Source organism: Rattus norvegicus, chromosome 8 (assembly GCF_021556685.1).
Source record: "Rattus norvegicus strain SHRSP/BbbUtx chromosome 8, alternate assembly SHRSP_T2T, whole genome shotgun sequence".
NCBI classification, from domain to species: domain Eukaryota; kingdom Metazoa; phylum Chordata; class Mammalia; order Rodentia; family Muridae; genus Rattus; species Rattus norvegicus.
This window is the reverse complement of record NC_141541.1, coordinates 124,139,705-124,160,021: the sequence shown is the minus strand read 5'-3', so window position 1 is coordinate 124,160,021 and position 20,317 is coordinate 124,139,705. Positions and strand designations below refer to the sequence as shown.

Here is a 20,317-nt window from a genome sequence, read left to right as displayed (position 1 = left end):
ACGCCCTCTTCTGGCCTCCACAGACATCTGTATTCAGGTGCCTATATTCATTCACACATAGACATGCACGTATACACATGAATAAATGTATTTAAAATGACAACACAGAAAACTATCTTAGCTAGAAGTACACGTAAGGCAAGAACACCTATTATAAATGAAAATCTCTTGAACCAACCCTAGAAGAACCCAACCCTGCATTTTTATGACCTTAGGAGCACTGGAGCTTCAGCAAGCGCCATGTTTCCAATGATTTAAAACATATAACTAGGGAATGACTCTGCTTGATGCTGTTTTGTGACATTGCTGTTGAGCATGACTTAGCGTGTTGGTTAAGGTTTTGCCCCTCTCGCTAACCTAGAACACAATTTTCCTGCATACAAAATAAAATATAATACAACATATAGACATACGGCCTTTATTTGGATGCCATCTCACAGTGAATTCTCCATCCTCATGAATTTGTAAACCACATGATAGACACACAGTAGTTACCCCAGAAGTCTGAGCACGGCTCTGATTTTACTCCGTCCATCTGCTGAGGCGCAGAAGAACAAGTTAGTTTAAAATTAAAGACCAGGAAACATGTGACCCAGTGCTTTCACTGACAGGCCTTGGGAAAAATTGTTAGAGTGATTGTTTCTACTGTTTACAATATTCTGACCTGCATATGAGGAGAGAGCCACTGAGCCACCCCATGGGGAACCAAAACAAGCCACACGGATACAGTTTTGAATTTTCGGCAGCACACGGATGGTAGTGGACTAATTGGCCAGTATGTCTCCAACTGGAAAGGGGAGAGAGAGAGAGAGAGAGAGAGAGAGAGAGAGAGAGAGAGAGAGAGAGAGAGAGAGAGAGAGAGAGAAGGGGGGCAGCCTTATATGTGGAGACAGACTGTTTCCTGGGGTTCTTGAAAAACATTGGGCTATGACAATGGCTACCAGTGTGACACTATGGTGTCTTCTTTGTGACATCATCAGTAATGAAGAACACAAGACACGGTTCAACACTGAGCATCTCCCCACTTTCAGCTAGGTGTGCTTTGGATGCTACTAGGGCTCCTGATGCTTTGGTCAGCCTCTCGGTGCCACCCTTCTTACAGAATGTGAGAAGAGTCTGACATGAGTCCAGGAAGACAGCATCCGTGGTACGAACCAGGTGCTCTTTGATTGACTTTGACAGCACTGGATCTTACAAACTGTATATTCAGGAAGGAGACTGCCCTACAGCACTGAATGCTGTTGTCACGGGACGCTAGACACAAACACTCTGAGGAGAAACTGGATCACGATTCCAGGGAAATCCCACGTGAGAGAGTCTGCTGGAAAACAAAGAAATGCTGTGTAGACTTGGGGTATCTTAGACCATTTTTAAGGATGTAGAGATGTTGTCTAGATCATTGACCACTAACTCCTTCACATCTATCACAAAGTGTCCAGCACACGCTATGCGGGTAGAGAAGAATTAAGCTCAGTCTCCCAATCCTGCCAGGGTCTGCCAAGAGTCTCCTTAATCTTGAACTCTAGGCAAGTCTGTCTGTGAGCCTGGGGAAGCAGGAGCTAGCTGAGGGTTCATACTCCTGCTTTAGTGAGTCGGGTCTGCTGGCTGGCACTCCAAATGGGTCTTTTCCTACTGCAAAGGTTACATCACATAGAGATTGAGAGAGTAGACTGAAGGAGAAGCCCTTCATTTTAGAAGCGTCAATCACTTGGCTTCTGAGCACTAGTGCATTTAGATTTGATCAAATACCCTTTCCCGAAGCTTCTGATCCCAACATTGCTGTGTAATGACAAAAGATAACAATTAAGAATTTTAAGCCCCTGAGACTATGATCATTTTGCATTGAATGTAATTGATGCATCCAGTCCTCTGCCTAGCCCATCTTGTCAAAGGAAAAATGGAAAAAATAAATATTTATGTTCGGGGAGAGGGGTTAGGTGTCTCCACAGCCCAGATGTGGCTTGAGACCAGGAATATCACAGCAAACATTTCAGCAAGAAAGGCTGAGGGCTGAACTCTGTGTCCTCTGTGTGACTGAATTGAACAAGGAAACCATGACAGCTAAGTGTGACATCAGTCAGCGAAGCTATTCTTGGAATTGCTGGCATGTCCTGGCAACCCCAGTTGTCACAGGCCTCAAGATCACCCCCATCAATGCCTAAGCACACATAACTTCCAGACAGCCTCAACTAAACCCAGAAGAACTTAGAAGGATCTAGATCAATCTCCCAGCCACCTTTGCTCTGTTAGATCCTCAGGCTTCCCCCCATAGCCTCAGAATTCTGTATTTTCCACGGTTGGGCCCCATGCCACAGTGGTTTTGACAGTATGTTTGCTACCCTGTCAACTGTAAAACACCATTGGTTAAAGATGAACTATTATTTTAAACGCCACTAAAAAGAAAAAAGTGGCTTGACACACTGTGAAATGCTGGCAGTTATTAGGGGAATCCTAATTTCACAGAAATTAAGATGTGAGAAGACCAAAATGGTGTCTTGGAAATCTGTGAAGTTCGGACATTTAGATTGAGATTCTAAAACAAACTCCCTGCTCAGCCTGCTTCGTTCATTATTGTGACTAAATTCCTACCAAGAAGCAACTTAGAGGAAGAAGTATTTATTCTAAATCGCAGTTTAAAACAATACAATCTGGAAACTGGAGAAACAGCTTGGCAGTTAAGAGCACTGGCTGCTCTTGCAGAAGACATAGGTTCGATCCACCTAGATGGTGACTTACAATTTTCTCTAACTCCAGTTCCAGGGGATATGATATATCTTCTGATCTTTGTGTGCACAGCACACACATCCATGGAACACCACACACACACACACACACACACACACACACACACACGCACGCACACACACGTGTATGCTTCTTCCCATTTCTCATTTAACCCTGAGCTCTTCCTGGAAAGACTTGCTGGTTATCAACTTCCCAACCTGCAATCTCTTCTCCTCATGCCTGTTTTATCTTGTCCTTCCCTGTTGCTATAAAAAGCAGACATCCTCCGGCAGGAACGTGTTTTAGATGAAGCCAAGAAGCAGAAATTCGGGGATGACACCAAGCCTAAACAACAGCTTTATACCTCCTCTCGGTCTGATTCTATCAGACATAAAGGACTCACTTCTCTTGGCTCTCTGGCTGCGTTTGCTACTTTGAAGGTGATAAATCTGCAACATTGCTTTGCCTGACTCCTGAGTCCCTCTTGAAGCAATCCAGGTGATGCTAAGCAGCCGGTCCTCTGCCACAGGAGGGCTTGCTGGTCTACCTCTTTGTCTCCTCCAGAGCCAAAACCACCACAACTCACCTCAGGCAGGCTGCTGCCTTCTGTCTAGTGCTGAAAGTCTCCACTCCCAGTGATCACTGCCCTCCCCCACCCCCCAATCCTGGGGCTGCCACCAGCCAAGGCCTTCATAAGTTCTGCTGAGAGCTGAGTCCACTTCAGATTACTTTAAAAAAAAGTTTTGCTAATAAAATCAGAACCCTGGGGGATACACTCAAATTTCATCTGAAAGTTACGTTTATATGAGATGCAAATACAGAATTCCCTCCAAGTCTCTGATTTTCTCCCTAATTTCTTGAGCATGTATTTATCTAATCCATATCATGGGATTTTCTAAAGTGGTACATGTAGGACATGTCTCCTGAGTGTTTTTAAATCTGGTCACAGCAGCCCAGCAGTTCTCAGGACTGCCTCTTGCATGATGCCTATGGTTAGGCACACCCACCATGTATCAAGCTAAACCTAGGAAAAGAGGAAGAAAACTATCCGGCAAGCCATCTTCTTGGCTTTGTGATAGTCATGGAGTCTCTCTTCCCAGATGAGAATGAGTGTTTTAGACCAGGGGTTCACTCATGCTTGCTCCTGATGTATATGCTATGGGAACCGTCTATAATTATAACCTGTTGATATAACCCCTTAAATTACTTAGATATGACTAGCTAATATGCAACTCCTAGCTCATTCTTCTCACCTGTTTCAGAGAATCTCCCATTTATTAAAAATAAAGTTACCTTCATTTCTAACCTGGCAGTGTATGCCTGAGGCAGGAGAGTCAAGTTCTTGGACAGCCCGAACATCATAGCAAAATTCTCTAAAACAATAATAATATTCTATCCAATAAAGAGTTTGGTTTTTTTTCTAAAATACTTACAACACTCATCAATTTTTTTTACCCAGGAGGCCTAGCAATGCCCTATAATATCTGAAATACCAAAGGAAAGCTTAGCTCTTGTTAAGAAGAGATATAAGTGCCTGGTTCTGTTTAAAATAAGTTATTTATGCCACTGGCATACAAACAACATCAACCGGAAACACGGACAACTCCTGCGAACGTAACAAGCCCTTTTGAAAGTCGGCAACAGGATTAAGTGTCACTGTCTCACATATTTGGTGTGACAGTTTATTTTGTTCCAAGGTATTTCACGTTATTCTTTCCCTGTGACTCTGGAGTTTGTCAACATGCCATCATGTTTGGTGATCACACAATAGTAATTTCATGCCTCTGGCTTTGTCTAAAGGGGGCGAGACAGAGCAGTGAAATCAATTTCTTCCTCGTCTTTGTGGGAAGAGACAACGGGAAATTGAATGCAGAATCTGCATCGAGGGCACATTAGCATTATAACTCAACGATCTGTCACGCGCACAGCGAGCCCCAGGTGCAGTCAAGCACTGTGTCTGGACAGGGACACTCAGCCAACTCTTTGGCTAAGAAAAATGAAATCCCTTTGTTTAACCCTTGTGCCTTCCTTTGTTACCTACGCTGTTTCAAATGCATGTGACCGAGACTGTCTCTCATAGCCTAAAGTACTCGGAGGCAAAATCCTGAAGTAGGTGATGTCTCCTTCAGTCGAGGCACCTCTCCCTGCAATGGCTAGATATTCCAGATGTACTCTTTGGATTTCCATGTAGCAGGGCAAGGGGAGTTATTAGTCACTTTAACTCATGTTCTAGGACATGTGCCCTGCCCCCTGAGAGCTTGGGGTGCTTGGTAGCTTCCTCGGTGGAGACATCCCAGGCACCTCTGCTGACTTGTAACAGACATCTCCGTCTACTCTTCCCACATCATGCCACTTCTGACCATCTAAGGCATCTAACTTTAGTTCCTCATCCCAATCCAAACCACAGCATGAAAAGTATCATCTGTTAACATGAGAAATGCAAGTTCGAAGGCCCATGGAACATGAGATAGTTTCTTTCAGTTACATGCATGTCAGCTCTAAGGAATCCAGTGGGGAAACTGGATTAAACCAGGTAACAAGTGAAAAACTCAGACACAAATGCTCTTTCATTTCTTTAATATTTTACACTTTTCTTCTTGTGCCTTGATAAGTCCTGGAAGCTCATTCACTTATATTTCCTATCTATTTTCAAGTCATTAGGGAGTCATGGCAAGTTATAAAAAGTTTCCAGGAGTTCCTAGGTACAGCCAGTTTCCCCAGTGGTTACAAATCATGTAATTATGTAAGGCTATTAGAGAAAATCCACACTGATAGGAGTCAGTGAGTAATTTAAAAATAAAAGCGAAAGTATCACTCTAAAGATAACTTGGGCTGTTTTAAATTTTTTTCTACATTCTGCTTCTATTCAAACAGATGGCCCTGGGACACCCAAGATTGTCTACCTACACAGCACAGGGGAGACTCCACCCAGTAGAGATGGTACACAGGCTTCACTGAAGCCCCAAGCCAATGTCATAACAGGAGAAGAGCAGAGATCCCACCTCAGAAGGCACGGGTGGAGGGTCTCAGATTTTAGGGTCTAAGAGAGACACTGAGAAGGACTGTCTCTTTGACTAGGGGACTTCCTGGGGGAGTTACTATACCATAAATAGATGTCTATGTCATTAGATGGCAGGATGAAGTTCTGAGTCGCTATGGTCCTCTCTTACAGACTTTGGGGAAGAATGTTATACCATGTAATTGATGAGTAGCCAAAATCATGTTGTCTCTGATTTCCATGTAGCAGAGTGAGTGGGGAGATTTGGCTCTTTAGTTAATGAGTGTCTAACATACAGGATGTACTCCCTGTGCTTAGCTTAGAGTGCTTAGCAAACTTTCTTTGTGAAACACAGAAATACAGGTTCACAGTCACAGGACAGCGCCTTCAATTTCTTTTATAGTAGCTGAGGGTCCAGAGAAAAAGAGTCCTGGGTAGCCCTTAGTTAAAGGATGACAATAGGTTCATGGCCTTGAGACACTCACTGACCTTAACAATCTTCATTGTCTTTATTGACGAGACAGAGAAAGATTGCTTCTGCCTGCTTCATGGAGTCATGAGGATCAAAGTCAGTGGCAGATGAAGGGACCAAGAAGCTTGGCTACAGAGGGCCACCATGAGGTTTATTTGCCTTCCTGACACTACTGCTAATTACAGACGTAGTTTTTCATTTGTTTCATTTTGTGATTTTTTTTAAGATTTATTTATTATACATGAGTACACGGTAGCTGTCTCAGACACACTAGAAGAGGGCATCAGATCCCATTACAGACGACTGTGAGCCACCATGTGGTTGCTGAGATTTGAACTCAGGACCTCGGGAAGAGCAGTCGGTGCTCTAACCACTGAGCCATCCCTCCAGCCCCTTCATTTTGTGTTTTAAATGTAGCTTTATACTGAAAAGCAGAATAAGACTTGCTCTTCATTCGCCACATGAGCCAGAATGCTCCACCCCGTGTAAACACGCTCCCTGTTTCCTATTCTTAGTAGGACAGGGAGTGGCAATACATCAGACAAATTCTTTACAACTCATTATCCACATACCTCTGAATAGAGTCTTTAAAAGTAAATACTTCTTGATACTCCTCCTCTCACACGGGATACATCTCAAGGATCCGATGCTTTAATACAGCCTACAGGCTCCTTCCTTTACTCATAGCATGGGCTATACAGCTGTTCCTGTCACTGCTAAGAGAGCTACAGACAACCACATTAGCCAGCGATGGTATATGAAGTGGAGGTGGGAATCACCAAGTTCCATCATCCCTTGGTCTATTTGAATAATATTATTTAAACTCCCATCTCAGATTGGCAGATTCTGGTTTGTGAGTACTTTTAACTTGTCCCATTGGGGCAAGAAGGGTAAAGAAGTGTGTGTGTGTGTGTGTGTGTGTGTGTGTGTGTGTGTGTGTGTGTGTGTGTGTACCTTTAATCAAGAAAACAAAGTTTTTGAACTGAATATTTTGGCACTATAATAAAATCGTTGAGATATTTTTTCCCTATTCTTCTCCTCTTCTATGCAGGCTGGCATGGCTCTGACCTATGACCCCACAGCTGCCCTACAGAATGGGTAAGTAGACCTCATTTTTCTCAGTTTCTATTTTTTTTTAAGTAGACTATGGTCTCTAAATCCCCACCAAAGAAAATGGCGATATATATAGTTTTCTTTTGTGTATGTACGGTCTCTTAGCAAGACATTTTCTACCATTGGCTTCCTCTCCTCACAAGTTTCCACAGTTCTAAGCCTTTCTCTTAGCTCATCTGTGCTAGTCCTCTGGTATCTCAAAACTGCTATGAGAGGAAGATCAGGTGTGGAAGGAGCATCCGCATTGCTTGAGATAGTCACCCTGTCTCTAGGACTCGGTTGCCCAGCTGTCTCCATTGAGGTCAACTTTGAATGATGCCTAGTATTTGGTCAAGTGCATTTCTACAATGGAGTTAGGTCTGATCAGACTTGCTCAGGTGAATCTATCTTTGCTCTTCATTTTAATCTGTCTGAAAAAAATGTAGCCTCTTATTCAGCTTCAAATCCTTCCTCCAGAAACCAAGACAGACTGGTAAGCCACATACAGTGGTCTCTCTAAAACTGTTCTGTAATTGGATTACTTTTCTATCTCTCTGCTTCCCTTTACTTGCCATTGGGTGGCTTGTCATTGGCCCTGAGTATTTGCTAGCTGTCCGTTTCCATTCCAAGATTAAGGTAGGATCAGTGACCTTGACCTGTCTGGTTTTTATTTACGGAGTTCATACTATTAGAAATGGAAAGACAATAATTATTTTATAGTTAATCATACATCAGTAGTTTAGGCAGAGTTGTGATCATTGCTGTTTAGATCAATAACTATTTTGCTGGGCCACAGAGAAGTGAAATCTAGATGTTATACTGGCTTACCCGTAAACTGTTAAATCTATAGCTTTGAAATTATAGGTGTCATCTGCAAAATGACATGACCATTATCTCAAGATGGCATTAATACTGACTTCAAAATGGCATGTTCTCTCTGATATTCCCTCAGCTCAGTTGTTCACAAAGCCATTGTAGAGTGCTTCAATTCTAGAGCACATCCGGAGCTTACACCTGAACAACAGACCTGCTTTATTTCAAGCCCTGTGCTGTGCCATTTGAGTGAGGGCAAATGTCCCCATTTTTCAAATCATAATCAGTCAGCCAGAGGTGGGAACAAGAATCTAAAACATTTGCCCAGAGACAGCTGGTCTCCCAGGAATGCTCTGACTCCTAAGCCCACAGGTGAGACCCAACTCTCGCTCCACTATCTGTCCAAAGAGGGACCTTCTAGGAGCACACAGGGCACAGGAACTGCCAAGTAGCCTGGGACAGGATCCTTCTGGATTCCATCTGTACCCAGAGCTAAAGCTGTCCCACAGCCTTCAGGACCCAAAGCCTGCCCAGAGAGAGCTGGTCTCCCAGGAGGGTTCTTATTCCTAAGATCACAAGCTGACAGGCCCACAGGAGGGACAAGCTCCAATCAGAGACAGCAAGATCAACTAACATCTGAGATAATCAGATGGAAAGAGTGCAAGAAATTAAGCAACAGAAGCAAAGACTACTTGGCATAATCAGAACCCAGTTCTCTCATGACATCAAGCCCTGGATACTTCAACACACCGGAAAAGCAAGATCCTGATTTAAAATCACATCTTATGATGATGATAGAGGACTTAGGAAAGATATAAATAACTTTCTTAAAGAAATACAGGAGAACACAGGTAAACAAGTAGAAGCCCTTAAAGAGGAAACATGAAAGTTCCTTAAGGAGTTACAGGAAAGCACAACCAAACAGGTGAAGGAATTGAACAAAACCATACAGGATCTAAAAATGGAAATAGAAACAAAAAAGAAATCACAAAGAGAGACAACCTGGAGATTAAAACCTAGGAAAGAGATCAGGAGTAATAGATGCAAGCATCATCAACAGAATACAAGAGATTGAAGAGAGAATCTCAGGGGCAGAAGATACCATAGAAAACATTGACACAATAATCAAAGAAAATGCAAAATGCAAAGAGCTCCTAACTCAAAACATCCAGAAAATCCAGGACACAGTGAGAAGATCAAACCTAATGAAAATTAGTGAAGATTCCCACCTTACAGGGCCAGTAAATATCTTCAACAAAATTATAGAAACTTCCCTAACCTAAAGAAAGAGATGCCCATAAACATAGAAAAAGCCTACAGAACTCCAAATAATTGGAAAAGAAATTTGTCTCATTAAATAATAGTCAAAGCACCAAATGCATAAATCAAAGAAAGAATATTAAAAGCAGTAAGGGAAAAAGGTCAAGTAACATATAAAAGCAAACCTATCAGAATTACACCAGACTTCTCAACAGAGACCACGAAAGCAAGAAGATCCTTGGCAGATGTCATACAGAGACTAAGAGAACACAAATGCCAGCCCAGGACATTATATCCAGCAAAACTCTCAATTAACATACATGGAGAAACCAAGATATTTTATGACAAAACAAAATTTACACAATATCTTTCCACAAATCCAGCCCTAACTACACCCTAGAAAAAGCAAGAAATTAATCTTCTTTCAACAAACCCAAAATAAGATACACACACACACACACACACACACACACACACACACACACACTTGCACCTCTAATAATAAAAATAATAGGAAATAACAATCACTATTCCTTAATATCTCTCAACATCAATGGACTCAATTCCCCAATAAAAAGAAAGACTAAGAGACTGGCTTCTTAAACAGAATCCAACATTTTGCTACATACAGGAAACGCACCTCAGTGACAAAGATAGACACTACCTCAGACTTATTAAAGTCTGGAAAAAATTTTTCCAAGCAAATGGTCCCAAGAACCAAGCTGGAGTAGTCTAATATTAAATAAAACTGACTTTCAAAAAAGATAAGGAAGGACACTTCATACTCATTAAAGAAAAATATATCAAGATGAACTCTCAATTTGAACATCTATGCTCCAAATGCAAGGGCACTCACATTCATAAAAAGAAACCTTGCTAAAGCTCAAAGCATACATTGTACCAATAATACACAATAATAATGGGAGACTTCAACACCTCACTCTCATCAATGGACAGATCATGGAAACAGAAATGAAAGAGACACAGTGAAACTAACAGAAGTTGTGAACCAAATGGATTTAATAGATATCTATAGAATATTTCATCCTAAAACAAAAGAATATACCTTCTCAGCACCTCAGGGTACCTTCTCCAAAATTGACCATATAATCAGTCACAAAACAGGCCTCATCAGATATAAGGAGATTGAAATAATCCCATGCATCCTATCAGATCACCATGGACAAAAAAAAAAAAAAAGCAAAGCAAAACAAAACAAAACAAAAAACAAAAAAACCAGAAAGCCCACATACACATGGAAGCTGAACAACATTCTATTCAATGATAATTTGGTCAAGGAAGAAATAAAGAAAGAAATTAAAGACTTTTTATAATTTAATGAAAATGAAGGCAAAACATACCCAAACTTATGGGATACAGTGAAAGCAGTGCTAAGAGGAAAACACATAGCTCCAAGTGCCTCCAAAAAGAAACAGGAGAGAGCAGACAATAACAGCTTGACAGCACACCTGAAAGCTCTAGAACAGAAAGAAGAAAATACACCCAAGAGGAGTAGATGACAGGAAATAATCAAACCCAGAGCTGAAATCAACCAAGTGGAAACAAAAATGACTACATAAAGAATCAACAGAACCAGGAGCTGGTTCTTTGAGAAAATCAACAGAATTGATAAACCCTTAACCAGAATAACCAGAGGGCACAGAGACAGTATTCAAATTAACAAGATCAGAAATGAAAAGGGAGACATAACAACAGAAACTGCAGAAATTCAAAAAATTATCAGATCCTACTACAAATGTCTATATGTAGCAAACTGGAAAATCTGGAGGAAATGAACAATTTTCTAGACAGATACTAGTTACCAAAGTTAAGGTAGGATCATATAAACCATCTAAACAGTCCCACAAACCCTAAAGAAATAGAAACATTCATTAAAAATCTCCCAACCAAAAAAAGCCCAAGACCGTATAGGTTTAGTGCAGAATTCTATCAGACCTCCAAAGAAGACTTAATACCAATATTCTTCAAACTATCCCACAAAATAGAAACAGAAGGAACACTACCCAATTTGTTCTTTGAAGCCACAATTACACTTATTCTTAAACCATGCAAAGATCCTACATAGAAAGAGAACTTCAGACCAATTTCCCTCATGAATATAGATGCAAAAATACTCAATAAAATTCTCGCAAATCAAATCAAAGAACACTCAAAATGATCATACACCATGATCAAGTAGGCTTCATCCCAGGGAAGCAGGAATGGTTCAATATACAGAAATCCATCAATGTAATCCACTATATAAACAAACCCAAAGGAAAAAAACCACATGATCTTCTCATTAGATGCCAAGAAACTATTTGACACTCCTTCATGGTAAAGGTCTCAGAAAGATGAGGAATTCAAGGCCCATACCTAAACATAGTAAAAGTAATATACAGCAAACCAGAAGCCAACATCAAACAAAATGGAGAGAAACTTGAAGCAATGCCACTAAAATCAGGGATTAGACAAGGCTGCCCACTCTCTACCTACCTATTCAATATAGTATTAGAAGTCCTAGCCAGAGCAATCAGACAACAAAAAGAGGTCAAATGGATGCAAATTGAAAAGGAAGAAGTCAAAATATCACTATTTGCAGATGATATGATAGTATACTTCAGTGACCCGCAAAATTCAACCAGAGAACTCCTAAACCTAATAAACAACTTCAGCAAAGTGGCTGGGTATAAAATTAACTCAAACAAATCAGTAGCCTAGCTCTACTCAAAGAATAAACAGGCTGAGAAAGAAATTAGGGAAATGACACCCTTTACTATTGTCACAAATAACATAAAATACCTCGGTGTGACTCTAACCAAGCAAGTGAATGATCTGTATGACAGGAACTTCAAGTCTCTGAGGAAAGAAATCAAGGAAGATCTCAGAAGATGGAAAGATCTCCATGCTCATGGATTGGCAGGATTAATATAGTAAAAATGGCCATCTTGCTGAAAGCAATCTACAGATTCAATGCAATCCCCATCAAAATTCCAACTCAATTCTTCATAGAGTTAAAAAGAGCAATTTGCAAATTCATTTGCAATAACAACAACAACAAAAAAAACCCAGGATAGTGAAAACTATTCTCAACAATAAAAGAACTTATGAGGGAATCATACCATCTCTGACCTTAAGCTGTATTACAGAGCACTTGTGATTAAGAACTGCATGGTATTGGTACAGAGACAGGCAGGTAGATGAGTGGAATAGAATTGAAGACCTAAAAATGAATCCACACACCTATGATCACGTCATCTCTGACAAAGGAGCTAAAACCATTCAATGGAAAAAATATAGCATGTTCAACAAATAGTGCTGGTTCAACTGGAAGTCAGCATGTAAAAGAATGCAAATTGACCAATTCTTATCTCCCCGTACAAAACTCAAGTTTAAGTGGATCAAAGACCTCCCCCATAAAACCAGAACCACTGAAACTAATAGATGAGAAAATGGGGAAGAGCCTCAAACACATAGTTGCAGGGGAAATTTTCCTGAACAGAACACCAATGGCTTGTGCTCTGAGATCAAGAATCAACAAATGGGACCTCGCAAAATTGCAAAGCTTCTGTAGGGCAAAGGACACTGTCAATAGAACAAAATGGCAACCAACACATTGGGAAAAAGTCTTTACCAATCCTTCATCCGATAGAGGGCTAATATCTAATATATACAAACAACTCAAGAATTTAGACTCCAGAGAATCAAATAATCCTGTTAAAAAACGGAGTACAGAGCAAAACAAAGAATTCTCAACTGAGGAATATTGAATGGCAGGAAAGCACCTAAAGAAATGTTCAACAACCATAGTCATCAGGGAAATGCAAATCAAAACAGCCCTGGGATTCCACCTCACAACAGTCAGAATGTCTAAGATAAAAAAAACTCAGGTGACAGCAGATGCTAGCGAGGATGTGGAGAAAGAGGAACACTCATCTGTTATTGGTAGAATTGCAGGCTGGTATAACCACTTTGGAAATCAGTCTGGTGATTCCTCAGAAAATTGGACATAGTGCTACCTGAGGACCCAGCTATACCACTCCTGGGCATATACCCAGAAGATGGTCCAACCTATAAAAAGGACACATGCTCTACTACATTCATAGCAGCCTTATTTATAATAGCCAGAAGCTGGAAAGAACCAGGATGTCCTTCAACAGAGGAATGGATACAGAAAATTTGGTACATTTATACAATGGAGTACTATCCAGTTATTAAAAACAATGACTTCAAGAAATTCTTAGGAAAATAGATGGAAATAGAAAATATCATCCTGAGTGAAGTAACCCGATCACAAAAACTCACACATGTTATGCACTCACTGATAAGTAGATATTAGCCCAAAAGTTTGGAATACCCAAGATAAAATTCACAGACCACATGAAGCTCAAGAAGAAGGAAGACAAAAATGTGGATGCATCATTCCTTCTTAGAAGGGAGAACAGAATACTTATAGGAGGAAATACAGGGACAAAGTGTGGAGCAGAGACTGAAGAAAAGGCCATCCAGAGACTGCCACACATGGGGATCCATCCCGTATGCAGCCACCAAACCCAATCACTACTGCTGATGCCAAGAAGTGCTTGCTGACAAAAGTCTGATATGAATGTCTCCTGAGAGACTCTGCCAGAGCTTACTGATACAGATGAGGATGCTTGCAGCTAACCATCAGACTGAGCACGGGGACCCCAATGAGGAGTTATAGAAAGAACTGAAGGAGCTAAAGGGGCTTGCAACCCCATAGGAAGAACAATATCAACCAACCAAACTCCCCAGAGTTCCCAGGGACTAAACCACCAACCAAAGAGTACACAAGGGGAGCCATGGCTCTAGCCGCATATGAAGCAGAGAATGGCATTGTCTGGCATCAATAGGAAGAGAAGCCCTTGGTCCTGTGAAGGCTCTTTTCCCAAGTGTAGGGGAATGCCAGTGTGTTGAAGTAGGCGTGGTTGGGTGGGAGGGGGAACATCCTCGTAGAAACAGGGGGAGGGAGGACGGGAGAGGGTGAAACTGGGAAAGGGGATAAGATCTGAAATGTAAATACATAAACTATCCAAAAACAAGGAGAGAGAATCCAATACAGCATCTTACCCCTAGGAGAGCCTGCTATTCCCTCAAGTCTGTCTGGGTTAGTAAGAAAGACAGTATTGCCAGGTACAAATGCACACCTTTAATCCCAGTGCTCAGGAGGCAAAGTCAAGCAGATCTCTGGGTTCAAGGGTGGTTTGGTCTACAGAGTGAATTTCAGGACAGCTGGGGCTTCAGGGAGAAACCCTATCTGGGAAAACTAAGGAAGAATGAAGGAAGGACAGAAAGAAAGACAGAAAAAAGGAAAGGAAGGAAGAGAAAGAGAGAGACAGATACAGAGTCAGACACAGAGAAAGAGCATGCGCTGTGGCTGTCATGGGATTTGGCATGGGATTTGGGGAAGGTGACTTAAGGTGACGCTTTCGGAGAACAGGGGCTGCCTGAGCAGAGGGGTCTGCAGAGTTGGCTGCCAACCTCTTACGAGAGTAAAAGCTTCTCCTGGGGGAGCTCTGCAGGTACAGAAAGTTGTGACGGAGCATATTTCAAAATTCAAAACTTGCCTCTTCATTATGGTGCAGCATAATGAAGAAGTCCTGAAGCAGGACATCTTAGAAGTGGGGGAAAATCACTGAAGAGAGATTAAAATTACCTAGGGCTGGGGAGAGAGCTCAGTCAGTAAATGCTTGCCTTGTTAGCATGAAGACCTGAACCTATAGTGAGGAGATGCTGGGCAGCGCTGGGGAAGTAGAATCAGAGATGCCTCTGGGGGCCAAGTGGCCAACAAGCTTACAGGACATCTTTCTGACCAGTGTAAGACCCTGTTGTAAAAACCAAGGTGGACAGTGTCCGAAGAATGGCAGTTGAGGCTTACCTTTGACCCTCATAGGCAGGGAAGTCAACCAGCCTTCACACCATTCACACCAAGCATCAGCGTTCACACCACCACCCCACACACACAGAGGGGGGGAGGGAGAAGGAGAGCGAGGGAGGGAGGGAGAGAGAGGGGGAGGGATTGTCCATCTAGCACAGTCCCCCACTGAGAACTGTTACACGCTGAGGAGCCTGGCCCTGCTTGTGCTGCTCTCGATTGTACTGATACCTGCCGTGAGCCCAGAACCTTCTCTGGATCCCTGCACTTCCACTGGCTTTTGGTCTTTTCTCAGAGTTTGGTGGTTTTTTTTTTTCACACAGACCCCTTATTCTAATGAGCCCCAGCCATCTTTCATTCTTCTGAATCTCAAACCTTTACATTCCGTATCCAAATCCATGTTCCGTGGGCTCGGTTGTTTGTGTTTCCAGATGCTTCTTAGATATTATCACCAAGTATCATCCTATGAGGCAGGAAAACTTTCCACGTGTTCCTCATTGTCGGGACCCATGTACAAAGCCAGAGGCAGTAGCATACTTCTGTCATTCTGTCATCTCAGCACTTCTACAGGGAGATGGGAGTTGGCCACTGGAGATAAACTCAAAGCCTGGGGTCAGGTAGCCAGGAGTGTGCAGTGCTACAGCAGACACAAGAACAAAGACACTGTCTCAACAAGGTGAAAGGCGAGAAGCAACTCCTGACAGTAATTTTCTGACCTTCACACACACACACACACACACACACACACACACACACACACACACACACACACTCACATACACTCACACACATGCACACAGAAATGCACATACTCAGTCACACACATACAGACACGTGCATGCAAATACACACATATAATGCAAACACATGTATACACAATTGCACACTCACTCACACACATATGTGCACCCTCACATACAGGCACATTCATAATCACTTGTACATAGACACATATACTTATACATGAACACTCACATACATATACCTACATGCATGTACACACACACACACACACACACACACACAGTGGAATGTATTAGACTGTCATCTATGTAATGTTATTTACGAGAAGAAAGGAGTTTTACATGCTGCCATGACATTGAAAGAAATACAAAGATGGTAGCAAAATAGTCTTGATCTTACTTTTAAATGCTTTTCTTGTCTTTGTTTTTATTGGCTCCTACGGTAACTCCCTAACTGTAGGTCACTGGCAGAACAGCCATTTTTATAAGTATAATGTGAAGATGTCTTCACATATTTTCTCAGCAGACTGCCCCTCAGGTGAATATCAGCTGCTCTGAGGAGCACAGATGCTGTTAGGTCACCTGCTCATCGGTCTAGAGAATCCGTGTAAATGTGCACAACTGAGGCATGTGACGTCAGGTGGAAACAACCTAACAGGCAAGAGTCCACTACTAAGGGGAAGAAGCCATGTCTACAGCATGGCTGCACCACAGGCTGGATCCAAAGACAGAGGCACAAGTCTCTCCGTTCCCCTTAGAGACACTGAACACTACGTAATACCCAGCTAGCAGAATTCAACAGTAACCCTCTCTCTTTTGACTTAAAGGGTCTTCCTATGCATAAAATTATTTGGTGCCATCATTGAGAAGGAAAATTTCACTTCATCTTGGCTCTAATAAACATATGGGGTCACAATTCTAATAAAAGATAAAATAAAACGGTTGCAAGAGATGTATAAGTACTAAAATATTCTTATATTCAATGTTTGAATGATTTATTTTTAACTTTGTGTGTGTGTGTGTGTGTGTGTGTGTGTGTGTGTGTGTGTGTTTCTGCATGCTCACATGAGAGTGGTGCCCACTGAGTCCAAAAGAGGGAATTGACCCTCAGGAGCTGGGGATGGAGGAGGTGGAGGGCCACTGGACTGGGTGCTGGGGACCCGACTCAGAACCTCTGCAGGAGCAAGAAGCACCCTTAAGTGCCCATCCATTTCTTCAGCCCAGCATGCACTTGGATATGTACAAAATACGAAAGAGTAGCAGTCAAGTGATGGAATTTACTCTCTGGGATGACCCAGCAGTGTTTCAGGAAAGAAGTGAGGAAGGGAACTTTAATCTTTACCGTTTACCTGATTATGTATTTTTTTTCCCAAAGATGAAAATTGATTGCATCGGATCACACAGGAGAAATTGTGTTCCAGGGAGGGCTTGCAAGCTCTGTGATGCTCCAGCCAGTTTCTCTCTTGCCAAGGCCTCTGTACTGTAGTAAAGAGTGTGTTTGGTGGTCCTCCGGTGTCCGGTCACCTACACTAAGCCAAAGGGGTTTCTGAGTATAATATGGGGCTGGAGTCTAGTGTGTTGCTCATTGCTAGGACCAAATTCCTAAAAAAGAAGCAGTTTAAGGGGAGGGGAGGAAAATTTGTTTTGCCTCACAAGGTTTGACTGTGCAGTCCACTATGTAGAGAGAGCAGCACAGTGGTGGCCAGAGAACTCGGTCGCTTGTTCACATCCACTCAGGTCAGAAAGCAGGGAGCAGCCTGGACGCAGAACAGGAAGCATGCTATGTACTTCCTGAAAGCCACTTCCTGGATTCAGAATCCTCTCAAAACACGTGTGTCAGCTGGGGATAAGACTCTACATTCAAACCGCAACAGGGGCGTGACACTCACGGATCAAGGCATCTGTGTTGCTTCCACAAGACGCGCACAGGATGAGCCATTCAACCTTCTAGCCTGGAGGAAGGCTCACGAAGCCCCACCCCAAGCTGAGCGAATCCACATCTGCTGACGAGGGGAGTCTGTTTGCTTCAGAGATGCTGTCCCAGGCAGATTGCCCATGTGCTACCAGACTGCCCGATGCCCATGCACACGCAAGCAGTACTAGTACTTCTCAGCATGTTGTAGAAACAAAAATATAAATAAATAATGTAAAAGGAACGAGGACGGGAAGTTGCAGGGGAGTTGGAGAAAGTTGGAACAGGGGAATTGGGGAATGGATATGATCTTTGATATATTACCAAAGAATTAAAAAAAAAATCAAATGAGTCCCATAACGGCAACGGCCACGTGAATACTTCATTGTGAAACTATAATGGAGGCTTTGTTTAGCTTATGCGTTAGGGTGTCAGCCTATGTAACTCTGGCCTAGTAAGACTTTGCTGTTGGTAGTCACCGGGAAATCCCAATATCATCTCTCTGAATCCATCCAAGTTACCACTGAAAATTAGTTCAGTGTCACTTTTACCTAAGAGTTGGAGGAGGTTAAAAGGTCAAAGTCATAACTGAGAAGGGAGACTTGAATAATGTTTTTGGATTTTTGGTTTTTTTTTTTTTCGCCACAGATCAGCTTAGCAGAAATAAAAATTCCCCTGTACTCGCTCAGCCTAACTCTGTTACAATCTGTTATTACCGTCTGCTTTTGTTCTTATTTTCCTAGCAGTGCACTACGAAATCCCACCACTTTCAGATATGACTTGGGGGGATGAGAAATAAGCCTCCTTACATTCCCAGCACATCTCTCTGCTGCCCCTCTCCCCATGATATGCTGCATAAAGCCTCTCAGAGGCCTTTATTGGAGTGCTGTGTATTCCTGTGAGAGACGACAAGGGAATGTCTCCTGCGGTGTTCTTTTCCAAGCTATTTTCTATGGGCATTTGATATTAAGTGATACAGAAACCCGACACTATTACTCTGAGGACGAAATGAGTGGGAAGCTATGTTGGTATTGCAGTGATACATTGTTATGATGATATAAAGAAACATCTTGGTGTTCTAGTAAAAATGGCCAAAAATGTATTAATCTTATCCTATTGAGTATCCACCGTTCCCACTCTAACAGTATTGCCCATGGACATGAAACACAAGCTCTTAGTGTTTATTTTGGTGTGCAAATAGGATTTTGTATGTTTTCTTTGTGGTAAAAAGCATCCACCCTGGGGTTATTGATATGTCTGTGTTATTTTTATTGCCAGTGAAATAAAATTTTACTATATTACCGCTGAGTGCAAATCCCCCTGAGATGACTTTTCTTTAGGCAAACTGATATCCCATTAGTGACCCTACACTCTCATTTTCTTGGGCTTAGGGAAGATATTTGCCTTTCATGCCAGAAAACTCAGGAACTCCTGTGTTCCTCAAAAGCACACATACAGGGCTGGGGAGATGGCTCAGTGGGCAGAGCTGGCAGTGCATGACTGAGGTTCTGATCCCCACCGCCCACCTGAAGCAGAAGCTATAATGTGAGTCTAGAATCCCAGCACTCCCATAGAAAGATGGGAGGCATGGACAGGAGAACTGCTGGGGTTCTGTGATGGGCTAGCCTGCTGTAGGCAGTAGCAAAATGAGAGAGACCTTGTCTCAAAAGCAAAGTGGGAAATGAGAACTAAAATCCGCGTCTGTCCTCCGACCTCCACAAGAGTCATGCGTTGTGCAAGCACCTGAGTGCACACCATACCCAAAGGTGAATGGGTTTTCAACAAGCAGCTTGGTTCTATAGATCGTATCTGGTTTTCCCTCAGCTCTTCATCATTTAGATCATGTAGAGCCTCATCCGTGTGCCCACACCAGGCTTCTTAGTGTCAGCTTGTCTAGAAGATGAAGCTGGATAACATGTGGGTTGTATTTTCCCTCACGCACTGCAGAGTAATCTGTAGGCTCTCAGAACTTTCCCACAGATGTCAGCGGCCTCTGGTTGTCTCCAGACATCACCAAAGGAAAACAGAACAGCACTGAGCTTAGAACACCAAGTTAGATTACAATGAAGGCTTTTGCATGATGGAAATCATGACCCCAAATATACACATATATCCATATGTGTGTACATCTCTGTGTGTGTCTGTGTGTCTGTGTGTGTGGCATGAGTTCAGATTCTAGCACCCACATGACTCAAAACCATCTGTAACTCCAGTTACAATGGATCTGATACCCTCTTCTGGACTCTCAGTCACTACATGCATGTGGCACACATTGATGTAGGCAAACACTTACACACATAGAATGAACAACAAATCATGAAAATCACTAAACATTAAAAACAAAGCTCTTCAGAGAGTAAACTACTTTTAGTTGAACGATTGGCCCAGGCATCCATTCTCAGTGTTT

At 42.3% G+C, this 20,317-nt stretch overlaps 1 protein-coding gene across 1 annotated transcript in view; it reads left to right on the top strand.

The window, feature by feature from the left end:
- Rbms3 (RNA binding motif, single stranded interacting protein 3) overlaps positions 1 to 20,317 on the top strand; it is a 688,236-nt gene that overhangs the window by 556,935 nt on the left and 110,984 nt on the right. The window contains 1 exon segment of the mRNA NM_001401889.1: positions 7,246 to 7,292. Coding sequence (NP_001388818.1) covers positions 7,246 to 7,292 — 47 coding nt within the window.